Source organism: Pleurodeles waltl, chromosome 3_1 (assembly GCF_031143425.1).
Source record: "Pleurodeles waltl isolate 20211129_DDA chromosome 3_1, aPleWal1.hap1.20221129, whole genome shotgun sequence".
Lineage (NCBI taxonomy): Eukaryota > Metazoa > Chordata > Amphibia > Caudata > Salamandridae > Pleurodeles > Pleurodeles waltl.
In genome coordinates, this window is record NC_090440.1 from 1,347,236,703 (window position 1) to 1,347,254,492 (window position 17,790).

Here is a 17,790-nt window from a genome sequence, read left to right on the forward strand (position 1 = left end):
TATCACTGGGATGCAAGCCCAAACAGAGTCTGTCTTCATCAAAAAGTAACAGGCCTTTATGCTACAGATAACACAAAATGATAGTGAGTTTGATTAACACTTTGCCCTTTTCAGCTACAGTGAATCACACAGAGTTTGTTATCCACTCAGTCTAGCCAAGTGCGGTCAATATAATAAGAGACAGCACGTCTAGAATACTGTCTATGCATCTGATCCTCCACATTTGTGAGGTGAGTAGGAAAGCGTAAGAAAAGGGAGGAAGGTGGATTAGCCCAAGTGAAAGTACATACTACATTATAGAGGTGAAAGCACCAGTGTATCCTGGTAGAACATTATGAATGTTGGCTATACTAAAAGGGCAGGCAATACCGGACCCTACAGCCCGAAATTGTCACAAAGAAACAGTTTTCATGGTAATATATGAACAGGGAAAATTTTGCATTACAGAAACAATGAGGAATCCCACAGTGGGACAATGACCAGAATAAGAGAAAATAAATCAGACTTTTCAGACAATGTGCCAAAAAGGGTGACCTGCGTAAAGAAAGCTGGTCAAGGAGACACACGAAGAACAATGAGACAGCCTTTAACTGGAGCAGTTACAAAACCCTGTTGCATAAGAGTGCAAAACATCAGACAGGTGAGAGCAGAACCGATGCAAACCTTTTCACTGGAACCAATTAGCAAATGTATTCCAATAGACCGCATTAATGGTATTCATGGTGGGTTTCCAGGCAGCTAAGGCAAAGTCTGCCACTCCTGAAGGAAAACAGAAGGTAACTGCATAGCTCCACTCAATCTTCACAACTAGCCACAAAGTAAGAGAACTGGGGTAGACGTCTAGATCACCCATTTGAGAGATCAAATTAATCTGGTGCTGAAAAGTGTGTATTACAAAATCCAAATGACTGAGTGACCCACTGAGAAAAAGGTACGGGTATATGGAAAAGGACAATTCTATATAACCTGTAATAATCTGTTCTTAGCTTGTTGTGCTGTCGATTCACATGGCTACCATACTTCTGCTATCTACTGTTGGGCTCAGCTGTCTACAAGTTGTTTTTCCTTCAAAGATGTCTTTCGAGTGACTCTTGTAGTACATTGTGCAAGGGCACAGAATCCATGTTAGATTGTTTTCACCTAGTGTGTATGTATGGAGTGTGAGCAAACTGTAGGGTGCATGAAGCACAATGTGCAGTGGAAAATAATGACAGTGAAAGAGCTGCACAAAAAAAAAAAAAAACACGCTGGAAATGAGTGAGTGCATGTGAATCTAGATCACTAGATGTTACAAGCAGATGAGGGTAAATTGCATTTTCAAGTTGTAGCATGCGCAGCTGCAGTTAAACATATTTAACAGACTGTAAAGCAGCATAGATATACTGTCTAGAAAGTGGTGACTAGCATGTGGATAATGAAGAGATCTGTAATAACATCATTAACACTGTCTGGCCCACTGCAGCTTGTTGACGGGTTCAGATGGTGACATAATAATGCTTACTAAAGGTGTGTGGTGTTGACTAGATAGCCACTAGCGGGGTCGCCCCTATGAAGGCCATAGTGCCTTTATGTGGATGGAATGTGCCCTGGATAGTAGCCAACAGACCATTTTTTCCTTGTGATAAGAGGTCTGAATGCATACGATTAGAGCTAAAGTTATAAGTGTTGGAAAGACTTGCCTTTTGTGAGTTTAAGATGTAGAGTAGGCACGGATATCCTGGATGGAAAGCTTGAGGGAATCAATTTTTTTTATATTTTTTAAAGGAGGTGCAGTAATTAACAAACCTCTTTCATTCCGCCGCACAATAGGCCTGAGTTTTGGGATGAGAGATCTCCTATAAAATAGCCAAATTATCTCGTGAAAGATCAAAGTACCCAAATTCTAGGACCTCAGGTGCCAGAATGCAAGGCTGAGGTGACCAGGTTCTGGATGCCTTGACCAACCTTGCCTCTGCATGAAAAAGGCAGTCTCTCGTACAGAATGAGTGACATTTCCAGAAGGAGGTGTACGAAGTCTATCTGACCCAGATTGATGCTTCTATGATGAGGTTTAGTGACGTTTGCCTGAGTTTCTTCACCATGAAGGGAAGTAACGGGAGAGGTGGAAAACTAAGTATCCCTGACCATGGGCAGTGCACTATGGATTAACTGGAATGTAGATGTGGCAACCTTGCGGCAAAGTTTGGACATTCTGGAATTTCTGGGTGGCAAACAAATTGGGGAGCCCTAACGCTGGAAGGACATGTAATGAACCTGGGAGTGGAGTTCCTGCTCATGTATTTGCTGACATGTGCTGCTGAGCAGGTCCACACAATTGTTGCCTTCCTTCAGGAGGTGCAACACCATGAGATGAACACCATGGCAGATAGCCCAGAGCCATATCCTCTGCGCTAAACGAGAGATGAGGGAAGTGTCTGGCACCCTACTTCGAAATCTACTATATGGAGGTCATGTTGTTCACCCTGAGAAGGGCTACCTTGCCCTAAATGACTTGTAGAAAGACTATGAGGGCTAGGTGGATTGTAAGCAATTCTACAGAATTGTAGTGGGAACCCTGATGCAGAGAAGGCCACATCCCCTGGACTGTGAATTTGTGGAGATGTGCATCCCATCCGATCAGAGAGGAGTCTTTTTAAAGGTCATGTGGAACTTGGCCTGCACCAAGTTGTTGAATTTCCACAATATAGAGAACAGTGCACCTTTGTCTATATCATCACTAGATCTTTTAAGTAACCCTCCACTTGAGATCACTGAGACACTGAGGAGGAGGGGTCATGTGCAGCATGGAGAGACAGATAACAGCATTACAGGAGGTCATCTATCCCAAAAGGCAGATTCACAGGCTGTGCATTATCCTGCCATCTAGTGTTGGGCTCCGAGTGTTACAAGTTGTTTTTCTTCGATGAAGTCTTTTCGAGTCACGAGACCGAGGGACTCCTCCCTTTCGGCTCCATTGCGCATGGGCATCGACTCCATCTTAGATTGTTTTCCCTGCAGAGGGTGAGGTAGGAGTTGTGAATATACTAGATGTGCCGATGTAATGGAGTAGGTATGTATGTACATAATGGGCCTGATTACAACTTTGGAGGAAGGTGTTAATCCATCCCAAATGTGACGGATATACCACCAGCTGTATTACGAGTCCATTATATCCTATGGAACTTAATACGGCTGGTGGTATATCCGTCACATTTGGGACGGATTAACACCTCTTCCAAAGTTGTAATCAGGCCCAATGTGTATTAAAATAATATTTATTTACAAATTTAAAATTTTCATTCAACTAATAACGGCTACAGGCTCCCGGGAGGTGGGGGGAGCATGTGAATCTACAGCGTGTCATGCCACGAACAGATGTACACTGGGTAAGTGACATTTTCCGTTCAATGGCATGTGTAGCTGCAGATACACATTCTGTGCATAGACTAATAAGCAGTAATCTCCCCTAAAAAGTAGTGGCTTAGCCTGTAGGAGTTGAAGTTGTCTGAAATAATGTTCTTAATACAGCCTGTCCTACTGTGGCTTGTTGCGTTGCAAACACATCTACACAGTAATGCTTAGTGAATGTATGAGGCGTAGACCAGGTGGCTGCCTTACAAATTTCTGTCATAGGTACATTCCCTAGAAAAACCATTGTGGTGCCTTTTTTCCTAGTGGAATGTGCTCTTGGTGTAATAGGTAGATCTTTTTTTGCTTTAATATAGCAAGTTTGAATACATTTAACTATCCATCTGGCAATGCCTTGTTTGGATATAGGATTCCCTGCATGAGGTTTTTGGAAGGCTACGAACAATTGTTTTGTTTTACGAAATTGTTTTATTCTGTCATTGTAGTACATTAGTGCTCTCTTTATGTCTAATGTATGTAAGGCTCTTTCGGCTACTGAGTCTGGTTGTGGAAAGAAGACTGGGAGTTCCACGGTTTGGTTTAGGTGGAATGGTGATATGACCTTTGGTAGAAATTTGGGATTTGTACGGAGAGCCACTTTATGTTTATGTATTTGTATAAAGGGTTCTTTAATAGTAAATGCTTGTATCTCACTTACTCTTCTAAGTGATGTGATAGCTACTAGAAAGGCTACTTTCCAAGTTAAATATTGCATATCACAAGAGTGCATGGGTTCGAATGGTGGTCCCATGAGTCGTGTTAATACAATATTAAGGTTCCACGAAGGTACTGGTGGTGTCCTTGGGGTAAGATTCTTTTTAGTCCCTCCATAAATGCTTTGATGGCTGGGATTCTAAAAAGCGATGTTGTATGTGTAATCTGCAGATAGGCAGATATTTTAGTGAGATGTATTTTAATGGAAGAGAATGCTAGATTAGACTTTTGTAAGTGTAATAAGTAGCTTACAATGTCCTTTGCTTCCACACATCTAGTGGTTGGATCTGATTAGTGTGGCAGTAGTAAACAAATCTTTTCCATTTGTTTGCGTAACAATGTCTTGTTGTAGGTTTTCTAGCTTGTTTAATGACCTCCATACATTCTTGTGTAAGGTTTAAATGTCCAAATTCTAAGACTTCAGGAGCCAGATTGCTAGACTGAACGATGCTGGATTCGGGTGTCTGATCTGTTTGTGTTGTGTTAACAGATCTGGTCTGTTTGGTAACTTGATGTGAGGTTCTACTGATAAGTCCAACAGTGTTGTGTACCATGGTTGGCGAGACCAGGTTGGTGCTATGAGTATTAGTTTGAGTTTTTTTTTTAAACTTAGTTTGTTGACCAGATAAGGAATGAGTGGGAGAGGGGGGGGGAGGGGGGGGGGGGGAGCGTAAGCAAATAACCCTGACCAACTGATCCATAGCGCATTGCCCTTGGATTGAGGTTGTGGGTACCTGGACGCAAAGTTTTGGCATTTTTCGTTTTCTTTTGTTGCAAATAGGTCTATTTTTGGTGTTCCCCAGCGTAGGAAGTGATCCTGTAGGATCTGGGGATGAATTTCCCATTCGTGAGTTTGCTGGTGATTGACTGAGAATGTCGGCTAACTGGTTGTGAATGCCTGGGGTGTATTGTGCTATCAGGCGAATGTGATTGTGATTGTGAATTGCCCAATGCCAATTTTTTTGTGCTAAGAGACACCGTTGTGACGAGTGTGTCCCTCCTTGTTTGTTGAGATAATACATTGTTGTCATGTTGTCGGTTTTGACAAGAATGGGTTTGTAGGCTACTAGTGGTTGAAATGCTTTTAATGCTAGAAACACAGCTAACAATTCCAAATGATTTATGTGAAGTTGTTTTTGTTGATTGTCCCATTGATCATGTATGCTGTGCTTGTTGAGGTGTGCTCCCCACCCCATCATGGAAGCACCTGTTGTGATCACATCTTGAGGCACTGGATCTTGGAATGGCCGCCCTCGGTTAAAATGTATAGGGTTCCACCATTGAAGCGAGAAGTGTGCCTGGCGGTCGTTCAACACTAGATCTTGGAGTTGACCCTGTGCTTGTGTCCATTGTTTTGCTAGGCACTGTTGTAAGGACCGCATGTGTAATCTTGCGTTTGGGACAATGGCTATGCAAGTAGACATCATGCCTAGAAGTTTCATTACAAACCCTACTGGGTAGTGTTGGTTTGACTGTTTTGTTGATGTTCTATTTAGGAACGCTTGGACCATTTGTGGACTTGGAGTGGCAATTGCTTTTTGTGTGTTGAGTGTTGCTCCCAAGTATTGTTGTATTTGGGATGGCTGCAGATGTGATTTCTGGTAATTTAGAGAACCCTAGTTTGTGTAGAGTTTCTATAACGTATTGCGTGTGAAGAATCTAAGTATGGGAATACGTGCATGTGCTGTCTCCTTATGTGAGCAGCTACTACTGCAAGGCATTTTGTGAATACCCTTGGGGCTGTTGTTATCCCGAACTATAACACTTTGAATTGATAGTGTACGCCGTGTATCACAAACCTTAAGTATTTTCTGTGAGAAGGATGGATGGGTATGTGAAAGTACGCATCCTTGAGATCCAATGTTGACATGTAGTACTCCTTTTTTAGTAAGGGAACCACGTCTTGAAGTGTTACCATGTGGAAGTGGTCTGATTTGATGAAGCGATTCAGTGTTCTGAGGTCTAAGATAGGTCTTAACGTTTTGTCCTTCTTTGGAATTAGGAAATCTAGTGAGTAGACGCCTGTTCCTTTCTGATTGCTGGGTACTAATTCTATTGCCTGTTTTTTTTAATAGTGCTTGGACCTCTATTTGTAATAGGTCTAAGTGTTTGGACATATTGTGTGCCCTTGGGGGCACATCTGGCGGGAAATTTGTAAATTCTATGCAATAACCATGTTGGATAATGGCTAGGACCCATGCGTCTGTGGTAATGTGTGTCCAGTTCTGATAGTATGCGGCAATTCTCCCCCCCCCCCCCCCACTGGTGTTAAGTGTTGGGGTTTTGTGACATTGAAGTCACTGCTTGGTTTGGCTTGTTTTAGGTGTCTGGAAATTTCCCCTTCCTCTTGGGAATTGTCCTCCTCTATATGAGCAACGAAACCCTCCCCTCTGGTATTGTGCCTGATAGGTGGGTCTGGTTTGCGAGGTGGAAGGCTCTGGTGTTTGCATTCGAAACCCCCCGCTAAATTGTGGCTTTCTAAATGTGCCTCTACCCTGTGGGGAGTAAAGCGCGCCCGTGTCCTCCTTTAATTTTTCAATTCTGTGTCCACTTCCGGCCCAAGCAATTGTTCTTGGATAGAAGGCATGTTCAACACTGCCTCTTAGATTTCTGGCTTGAATTCAGAGCTTCGTAACCATGCATGCCTGCGAATGGTTACCGCATTGTTGACCGTTCGTGCTGCCGTGTCTGCCGAGTCTAATGTGGACCATTTTGGTTGTGGGATATTGCTTGTCCTTCTTCCACGACCTGCTGGGCACGTTTCTGGTGAGTTTGCGATCCGCCATTGATTGGAGTCGACGTCCATGCGCAATGGAGCCGAAAGGGAGGAGTCCCTCGGTCTCGTGACTAGAAAAGACTTCTAAGAAAAACAACTTGTAACACTCCAAGCCCAACACTAGATGGTTTGATAATACACAGCATGTGTATCTGCAGCTACACATGCCACCGAACACACACACATATATATATATATATCAGGATATGCACAGCATAATTTAACCCCTGCAGGACTCTGGGGACATGGTCCACATTGAAACGCATTGTAGTGAGTGCCTGCTTTTACAAAACCGCCCACATATGAAGGGTGATAACAGATTTTACTCAAAATAAATATTTGTTGGTGTACTATACTAATTTAAAGAATAGTGGTGTGTACCAATGTAAATTTTCCCTGTGAAAAATTTATTTTTAAAAGCGCTAAAAACAGTTGGAGAGCGATGTCTGCAAAAGTATATCATCCCCTTTCCATGTCAGTTTACTCAACCTACCCATCCTTCTCTGTTGCTTAACAGCTCCCTCATTTTAAATTCAAACATTTACACACGTTCATTATCTTCATGAATATATTCTCTCTAAAAAAAAAAAGTTAATGTGACGTTACAGTTAAATATGCTAAAAAGATCTTAGTTTACATTAAAAATCTCCTTGAAATTCACTGAAATAACTAAGGTTAAAGTGACTGTCCAGTGTGGGTGTTGAAATAAGATAAACCCAACATTTAAAAATCAAAAAACCACTGATATTTACCAGTTCTAGCTTAGTGCGTCAACTATAACTTGAGCCTCTGCCACGCACTGCTAATGATCCCATATATTATATTACTCATGACGTGTTAACTCCTAACACCTCTATCTTTGAAAGGCTCTTTAAAGTTGTCCGTGCTGGATTTTCACATACTTTGAGCAAGGTAAGAGAACTGCACTGTGCGCTTGGAATTGGCATTTCCCCAGCAGGATATCCTTCTTCTCTAGGGTGACAACAGGTCAACCTCGTGAAAGCTTCCAGCTATATGGAATACCTTGTAGGTTACTGTAGTGTAGGGGGAGAGACCCTTTCCGAATAACTATTCAAGTCTGGATTACAGAGGGGCTGACTGCAGATGTTCAGGTGCCACTGGTGGGACCCTCACCTTCGAGCTAGTTTTATGGGTAGAAGGCACCAAGGGGCCGCTTTGGTGAGAACTGGAGAAGGGCGACACCTCAGTTGCCTCTAGTGGAGGAGTGGTTCACAAGCGGGTGGTAGCAGAAGAGGTGGAAGTGGTAGTAGTGGGCTATGTGGCAAATGTACAGGCCTACTGGCAGGGCCACTCTGCCTCAGGTTTTTGTTCTGGGGAGGTGGGTTGGAACAAGACTACCAATCAGAGTTTTTTCTTTTCTGAGGAATTGGCTCTGAAGTTGGCTGTGGAGAAAGCCAGTGAATGTTGTTTTGCAGAGATCTTGCCTGTGACAGGGTTGTGTAGGAGGTGTATTTTGCCTAGTGTCCAACTCTAATTGAGGCCTCTCCAAGATTGGGGCCTCTGTCCTTTTCACCCGAGGTCTACGTTTCACCTTTCCCTTCAAATCATGGGAGGTTTTGAAGCTGAGGAGGGCTTCAGTGTAAAAGAGGTCATGTGAATGAGTGCTGACGTAGGCATCAGTGCAGTCTTCATGTGTTGGTGTTAAATGTCTATAATAGGCTGGGGCTCGATACCCATGGCTGGAGGGTTGGTATTGTCCGAAGACTTTTGTCTGTGCCAGCTAGACACTGAGGCATCCACAAAGCATGTAGCTGGCCTAAACTCGACTCCATACACTGAGCTAGACTCCTGCATGAGTGGTGCTCAGCCTTGGCTTTTTTTCCCCTTTTTTTTTTTTTTTTAAATACAACCTCACTTTGGAGGTATGAGTCTCTTGGGACTAAGGCATGCTGGGGTTTGCCTTCTGCACTAAATTTCCTCTATGCACTGGTCACCAGTTTCACTGGATGGCAGTCTCTAGAGTGGGAGGTAGCTGTGCTGCTAGGAATCCAGACAGCCCAGCCTCCTCGTTTGTGGAGACAGAGGTAATCTTACTCTAAGATGTCTGAGATGGCGGAAATATCCTGCCCCTGTGTGTTCGGTGGTGTTCTAGTCAGTACCAAAAGTATCTTTTTGAAGCAGAAGGTGAGGCATGACAGGCAAGAGGTGTTGTTGGGGGATAAGCCAAGATTACACTCCTGGCGGTTGTCTGCCCAGGGGTATTTGAAGTGGTAGCACAAACAGTTGTGGAATAGGTGTCAGTTCCATCATCGGTGCAGTGTACTCTGTATATAGAAGACTGGAAATTGTGCTGCAATACCAAGTATTGCTAGGCCTTTGACGACCTCCGGCATAGACCGCAATCTCAGAGCTGGTGAAGGCTGCGCTTATCTATAGAAGACGATGGTGAAACTCAGTGGAGCGAGACACAGTGTGGTGGAGAGTAATAAAATGGATCCAATGAAAAACGTGTTTTACGAAAACAAGCTTGGATCCGACTCCATGCATGCCAAAAATCGATGGCAGAAAAACAAAAACTAACATGGAGCTGGTCCCATGCACAGCGAGTGATACCACTGTGCAGTACTCCCAATGGACCATATTGGGACACAGGGGAGGGGGTTGTGCCTCACAGCACAATTTTTTTATTTATTTGTGGCCCCAGAGGGGTCCCCCCCCCTTCAACAAGGCTCAGGCTGGGGAATCGGTACGCCAACCTGCACCGTAAGGCATTTTTGGAGTACCTGTACCCTGAAAAGGTAGGCTGCAGCATTTCTGTTGATATTGCAGCTAGCTAATGAGATTCTTCGGTACTGCAGGATCAGTCGTTGCCAAAGTACCAAATCAGCTGTTTGGTCAGGAGGCTTTTTATCCAATCAGATTTTTTTTTGTTTTAATCTGTGGTACCGCAGTACTCCCACAGGACCAAATTGTCCGCATATTACTAACTTTTGAATCTTAATTTCACAAAATAGGCTAAACAGATTTACACCAAGTCACAAAAACAAGCCTTCAGAGTAAAGATATAGCTTGCTGAAAAAAAATGTGGAACAATTCTGCTTAGCCTTTTTTTCCTAAAGCGCCTCTTAAAATTCCTATTGGAAATTGCATGGGAAATTCGTGTTTTGGGATCCTTGTTTTTTTTTCTCCCCCCGCTTTACATACCAACCAAAATAATTTTCAGTAAAGGTCTGAAGTGGATGAACTTTTTTTTTTTTTTTTTTTAATTTCGTGAAGATCAAAGAGCGCCAAAGTTATTAGCAGAACAAAAAAAGCCTTTCCAATGGAAATTCTGAGCCTATTATATCAACACAGTGTGAGATAGACACGCCTAGAAAAAGCAGACAGTTCTTTTGAATAGATTTTATCCCAGCCAACCGTATCTGACAGGTTTTTACGTCTGCTGACGTTTAAACCTCAGATGCCAGCACTTGGAAGATGTCATTAACAAGGTTCTTTTGGCAGACTGTTTAAAAAAGTTGACACCATTCTCAGAACCAGCTATAAGGTTGGCATATGGCGGAGTCCAAGATTACCATATACAATTCTGACTAAAAATAGTCTCAAACTTTGCCACCATCCTCAAACTAAAATGTATTTTCATACATTTACCAGCTTACATGTCACCATTCTCCGCCTTTTGCATCCACGTGTAGTGTGACATGCGAACTGCCGAGGACATAGATCGAGCTACTGTGTCAGAAGAATCCAATCCCAAATTCAAGATATGTTTGAAAATGTGTATCCCACCGTCAGATGACTAAACCGCATTTTTCTTGTGGTCTGGAAGGTTGAAAACAATCCTCACATTTCTTTAACGTAATAATCAAGAAAATATGTAGCTTTCGTTTAACTGTCAGAGGTGGAGACTTTTGCTAAATGCAGTTAAGTCTCCTACTTGTGATTTTGAAGGGATATAGAACATTTATAAGTGATTATTTTAGTGGAAGAGGCTGGAGCCACCCGGCTCTCAAGAGGAGAGTATAATAACAAACTCTGGGAGTAAAGGAACCAGTTTGTGGTGTCATGCAATCTGTACAATTTGTTTGCAAATTGCTGGGCCTGAGAAGGGTTTCTCCAGGCAACCTAAACGCAAAAGCACTTTGTTGAAAGGTAGTAATAGTTTTGACCACAGAAGATGGCTGAAAAATTCTGTCAAGTGTTGACTTGAGCCCCAGAGGTATACCAAGATAAATGAAAGGCTTCTGCATCTTTTCACACCACTTCTTCTGAAAGAGGGCCAGAGGGGTATGGGATGGCCCCTTCTGGAAAAGTAGCAAGTCCACTAGCATTTTGGAAGTTAAGTAAAAGGTCAACATTAGTATTTGCCCGGGAGTGTTAGTCTGATGTCATCCTCTGGTTCGGCCATAGTCTTTGCACAGCAAGAGCATCTAAATCGAACCAAGAGGTTTATCCATTTGATCACATCTCTGGATCATAGGGAGGTGCTCTTTCTAGGGGGTTGTGATCAAAACAAGCAAAAACCCCATTATCTCACCATTTCAATAATGTCTGCTGACTTCAAAGGTGGCAGTAGCACCTAGGTTGGATCAAAGTGCTGTGTCGAATATGGTGTCAAGGAGGGCTGGCATCATTAAAGGCCCTCAATTTCTTCAAAGTGGCACAGAGCCTGGAGCCTAAGGAGGCAAGAGGCCTGATGGCATCAGGATCAGGGGCACCAGAATCTTAAAATGTGCAGGATCTTGTCCAAATTTGGGAAGTGGTTTACAAGGTAGCAGAGCTGTCCTGAATAGGTCCAGAAAGTCCCCGACCTGCAGAAAGTCGGCAGATGGAGTAATACATTTCACCTTCATCAATATCAGAACCGGCTTCAATGAAAAGAAAAGACTGATGTCTGCGAAATGACCCTTTCCTATGCCATTTTATTCATGGAAGGATCTCTTAGGAGTTTACTCCCATCGGGAGATTTTGATTAAGGAGCAGGAACTGCTTTGGGGTGTCCTTAACGGCCCTTTGCAAAACTTATTTGGCCTCCCAATTGCCGAAGGCCTTGGGATATATAAAGTCACAAGGCAATGAATCATGGCCCAACTGAAGGCACTACATGCAGATATCATGTTAGTCTGACACCTCTTTTTACATCAACGACACAAGGCTTAACACTCAAAACCTGAGGAAGAGTCCACCGACACAGCTGCCGTTGAAAAGCATTGTAATGTTTACTTTAAAAATGAGAGCTCCAGACCTGCACTGATGAGGTGGAAGAACAACAGGTCAGCAAACCCGTCATCCATTACATATTCTGCTGTCACACCCCGAGCAGGCGAACCAGAAAAAGAAGTTACGTGGCATTTGGTAACGTTTGAAAGCGGTTATTGGGGAGGTTAGTTTCTAGATCCAATATGGCACCTGGAGGATATTCATAAATCAAGGAATCTGTGGGAACAAATATTCAACAGAGTGTAGACAATGAATTTAGGAAGGATCCCATACTAGAAAACGAAAGCCTCTTGCTGGCTTGCAGCATCCACAGAGAATCTTTGCAGAGCTGGCAACTGTGATTTACCCATACATCTCAGCTGAGCTGGTACCATGGTAAAAAAACATGAGGACAGAAGTACAGAAACCCCAAGAAATAGTCAGAAACACAAATGAAGATCAAAGATGTGTTTGTGCGAATAATATTACGTGTCTTTAAAAATAAACACCAATGCCAATCTTGCCCTACCAGTATGGGATGCCTTGACCTGTTTAATATTGTCACAATTAAGGAGACATTCTAAATGTTCCCACCATAGTTCCTTTCTCCCTGCTACTCCCTTCCTGAGGATGTGGCTTACCTTTTTTTGCTTCGCATCACCACTTTAAGCTGACAACTATCATAATGTATATATAATTGTAGTTCATTGTGAGCAGGAACAAAACAAAGGGACTTTGTAACAGAGTTCCAATTTAATTGTGTGTAAAGTCTCTGGATTGGATCAGCTCCTTCTGGTACTATGAAGGAAAACGTGTCTTCTATATATAGTTCAATGCTAAATTAGAATTAGTGACTCATTAATGGCAAGTTTTAGTGCATACCTGAATACCCAATACAAAATTCCAACCAGTGTTTAAAATAGATATTTTTCAAAATTGTTAAAAATATTGATGCTGGGCTTAAGGTGTACTTTAAAACAAGAACTCAAATGTTCATGGTCTGCCCTCAAAATGTTAGGTTTTCTCTGAAAACTGAGGTACAATGCAGTTAAATTGAACAAGCACTGCTCTGACGCACCTGATCCCGTAAGAGCACATCTTGTTGTAGCCAATGTTCACAACAAACTTGCTGCAGGGGGCGTAGGTGGCAGAGGGATATCCCCGAAGGAGGGGTCTGGCTCGAAATCTGTAGTTGCTCAGGAGGATGTCATGTAGCAAGAGTGCTACAAACAATGGATCAGAAGCAATCCCTCCTGGGAAGGAGGGGGCAGGTGAGGGAGGGAGGTGGATCTGAAGACGTTAGCCTTGGTGGTATTTCCAGGTAAGAGGATACAGTATTAGGTTATCAGGTAAAATGAAGAGCCCCGCATGTTGTGTATTGTGAACTTGAGCTCAATTCCTTTATGGACAATAGAGAACACCCCTATTGTGTACTTGTGAAATTAGTGTGAATACAATGGCCATTGTGAAGGCTTTGAACCTCAGGCAAAGAATCAAAACAGAGATGAAGTGCAGCGATTATTAAAACTCACGAGTTACAAAGGTGGGCATGGTGTCTGTTGGCAGACGCTCCTGACTCCATGCAGCCACATGGCTTGGAGCACTCTTTACCTGAGGCTCAGTCTTCTCCCCTTCACTCTGCGCTGCTGGCTTGTCTCCGTTCGTTTCAGGTCCTCCCTCTGCTTTTTCATGAGAAGTTGTCTTTTCCTTCTGTTCCCCTGTAGTTTCAGCTTTCTCTTTACTCTGCTCCTCTGCTGCCGCCTCCTCCTCTCTACCAGCTTCAGCCTGGCTTTCCTCTTCTTCCTGCAGCAGGGTCAAACAAATTCAAGCCACTCAAATACAGCACTCCAGTTCTTTACTTGGACACTCATGGGCGTTCAGTAGACAAACCAACCTCCACTACATAGTGTTTCAGGCCCTGGATCTGCCTCAGAGAGGGTCATTCACTGTGTCCAAGTCACCAACTTGTTCTAAGTAGGAGCAATGGATGGGACTGTTCTTATTTTGGGTAAAATGCCTCAACAAGGGCTGAGGCCCTTTTTCCCATCCAACTATGGGATGAGAGCAGTAAGCTGGCAGGGACAAACCCCTCCCTACACTGTCATTAATGTGACCTGGAATGAGCACCCTGAGCTGGAACCCGATAACTCCTAACAAGCTGGAATAACACAAGAAACACTTGAAACCTGTGTCACAGAAAAAAATCTATCACTAATTGGCCCTGTATTTGCAAACTGCCTCTCTACAGCCATAAAAAAAAAAAAGAAAAAAAAAAAAAGAAAAAGCATATAACCTAAAACAGACCTATCAAAAAAATGTAATAGCTAAAATGAAAAAAAGTTATCCTTCATAGGTTGCTCTCCCTTGCTGTGCCCGGTCTCCCTTGTTGTACCATTTAATTGGCATTATGTCCAACAGGCCACACTCTACACTGCTTATACAGTTATATTCTAGCCTCTGACCTGCAGTTTTATACTTGTGGGGCAGGTGACCAGTTAGCTCTTCTCCTATGCCTGGAAAGTGACAAAGTCCAGTGCCATCCCTGGTCCATCTCCTCCCCCACCCCCCCCCCAAAACCCCATGCCAACCCCGCCCCCCCCCCCTCCCCCTCCCGGCAACGTCTTTCCCACAGGCTGCTTCATGAGCTGCCTACCTGAACTGTGTCCGTGCCGTTATCCTTGCCTTCAGGGGCAGAGCTACCACCACCAAACAGGCTGGAAATGGTGTTCCCCAGCTCTAAAACAAAATACCAGAATCCTGTTATCTCAACATTCCTTCTGAAAATCTGCTTATTCATTGACTTCTCCAATCGCAGTCGTGCAGCTAAACTCACATCACATCTATTCCACATCACATCAACACACTTTTTCCTCTATGATTTTCTTCACTTCCAATGGATGATTAAAATATGCACCCCACTAACTGACAAAATATAGCACGATTACAACTGCGGAAGTCAACAGTTCAATCATTACTGAGCTCAGGCTGTTTCTTGGTCTGCCTGATGTGCTCATCGCTAAGTCTCAGGAATTTCAAAGAGACTATACAGGGCACCCAGAGCTGCATTCACGTACCATAGCTGTCAGTATTTATTTGTATTTACAAAGCCAACCTCAACTAAATAAAATAGCTTTGAGGTATTTAGAGGTGAAAAATGGTTCTATAGTAGCAGAGCCAACAATTCTCTTGAAGCTGAACCTACGCAATGAATCGCCAAACTATGTAAAAACAATAGCAAAATGATGACGACTGGCTGTAAACCCCTGCAGAAACCAGCTGCTCCTAAGAAAGGAAGAGAGAAGATAAGTAGACTGTTAGGTGTCAAACAGTCTGGGTGTAAATGTGATTGGCAGAAAAAAAAAAAAGAAAAAAAAAAAAAAAAAAGAGTGAAAAGGCAGCCCATCAAAGGGCAATAAATGTTATAGACAGATGGATAATGGGGTCTTACATGCTAAAACTGGTGTGGAAAACCAATCACTGGGAAAGGCCGTTAACCCACCGCATCTTCATCCCAGGATATCACTGCTTATTAAGCCATGTGTTTTAGAGGGAACCATCAAGGAAGCACAGAGATCCACTCCTACAAGATACCATGTGTGTGTATTATTGGTTTTCAACCGCCTGTATTTTTTTTTTTTTTATTCTTCTACTTTGGCTTTAAAATGCTGCAGAGACAGCACAACAAAGGAGAATGCTCATAGAATAAAGAGCAGCACAACACAAAACTACCAAAATAAAAAAATATATGCATAAAAGGATGCATAAAAGGATACTAGAAAGGAACGTCCTTAAACCAACAGACTAAACAAAACTACAAAAAGTAAAGCTGCATCCCTAGGGCAAAGTGACTTTAATTTACCATCTAAGAAATAAAAATTTTAAAAAACGGCTCTGCTAAAAAAAAAACTAAATACTCTAAATCCTAATGAGCATACTCAGTCAGAGCAAATGTCATCCTACACAATGTGTATAGAGTGTAGGAAAGCACATGTGAACCTAGTTCATTGCTTCATCTCAAGATCTAGAGAAAGGTGGTCCCCTTCAATTAACCTCATCCTCCATCCGTCAGTTTTAATTTCCAATTGACACAGTTTGCTTAAGAGGCAGCAGAGAACCTTTGTGATCGTGTACCTTTCACCAACGCTAATGAAATAGGTCTGTCAAAATCAAAACAACAGCTGAGCACACCTTCGTCCAGCTGCCCTTCCTCCCTACCTACACCTTCGCCACTAACCCTCCACCATGCATGTTCAAGCAAAGTGCAAATGTTTGATCACATCAACACATGATGAAAGGTTATAGGATGTAAGCAAATTCGAAGGTCAACATACACTAGACGGATGGTATTCTTACTCAGAACTGGAAGAACACTGCATGCAAATAAGTTTAAAGACGTGTAATGAAGGATACTAGTTCACATCTTTTCAAAGGAAGATACCACATACGAATTAAAAATGGAAAACCTTTCCTATGTCTATATGGCAAATTAACCACCTTCTGGCCATACTGGCATTGCAAACTAACTAATTTATTGACTACAGTTTCTTGGCAGCTACTTATTTTTTTATCTTACTTAGACAGGGTTTGTAGGCAAACTCATTGGTCATGCATAACAGGGTTCCTTTCAACCAGAGCCAGTCAAGTTTTCCTGTTTATCTGGCACAGCATCCCTATCTACTTCGTATCAGCATCAACTCTCTCACAATTCAGAAAAAAGCTAAAGACACAGGTTTCCATATCCGACAGTTTACCACTGACCTTTCGCCAACAAAGGCATCTTCCACTATACAGCTCTCCAGTGCTGAGCTAGGTTTGTAATAAACAAATACCAACACAGAACTATACACATGGATACAAGACTACATTTAGGGTCAGGTAGGCTCCCCCAGCCACTTGTGGTGCTGCCCAGTCACAGGAATGTATTGCAGTCTCACCAAGCCTTGGCTGAGCCTGGGCACAAACAGATCACCCAAGACTCCTGGGAGTCCTCTGATGCCATATGAAGAGTTCCAGGCCCCTTCAGGTCAGTGTATAGGAAGTTGCTCTGCGTCTTCTCTAGGCGCAAACATGGGGATGGGGTGTAGAAAGCTTGCTCTTAGCACAGTATAGCTCATTTTGGTATACTATATAAAGAGCCTGGGGTTCCCTTTCAAGAGAACAGGGGCTTGTTTTAGCAATCCCAAATGTGCTCTTTTAGGGGATAGTGTGGTTGAGCAGCCTTGGGCTTATCAGAGAGGCGCGTTAGACATCTGCAAATACACACAGCTAATACATGAGACACAACTCAAGAAGAAGATCCACACCAATAAAAAAAAATAAGTATATTTATATATGTTTTGGCACCAGCATCAATGCGATCAGGTAAGTACCTTTTGCAAGAAAAAGGTTTACAGCTTTGAAAATGTTTGGAAGCTACAATGTTATCCTAATGAGGAAAAACAGAGATGGCAAACCGGTACAGTACAATAAGTTAAAGGACCAATCTCCTAGACTTAAGATGAGTATTGGGCAAGGGACAGGACCACATCAACAGATCGCACCAAGCGGCACTGGAGGGCCGGGTGCAGAGGTGTAGTACGGCAACAGGTGCCCAACGTTAGTCAATGGGGATTGGGCCAGTTAAAAAGAGGTTGCAGGTATGGACAGGAAGTCCAGTCGGGAAGAACCATTAGGTGGGTTCAAACCTTGAGATGTTCGGGGGCAAAGATACACCTTTGGTCCTTTTCTCCACGGGCCAGGGGCGACGGGTGCAG

The 17,790-nt window shown here is 43.0% G+C and overlaps 1 protein-coding gene across 2 annotated transcripts in view; it reads right to left on the reverse strand.

Moving 5' to 3' along the window:
- Positions 1-17,790, reverse strand: part of HYOU1 (hypoxia up-regulated 1) — a 275,150-nt gene that overhangs the window by 116,369 nt on the left and 140,991 nt on the right. For both annotated transcript variants that reach the window (XR_011201534.1, XM_069224805.1), the window contains exons 16-17: positions 14,691-14,773; positions 13,649-13,840 (exon numbers count right to left, since the gene is read on the reverse strand). Coding sequence is in view for 1 of the 2 variants with exons in the window: in XM_069224805.1 (XP_069080906.1) it covers positions 13,649-13,840; positions 14,691-14,773 (275 nt within the window). In the remaining variant the exon portion in view is untranslated. The remainder of the gene's footprint in view (positions 1-13,648; positions 13,841-14,690; positions 14,774-17,790) is intronic.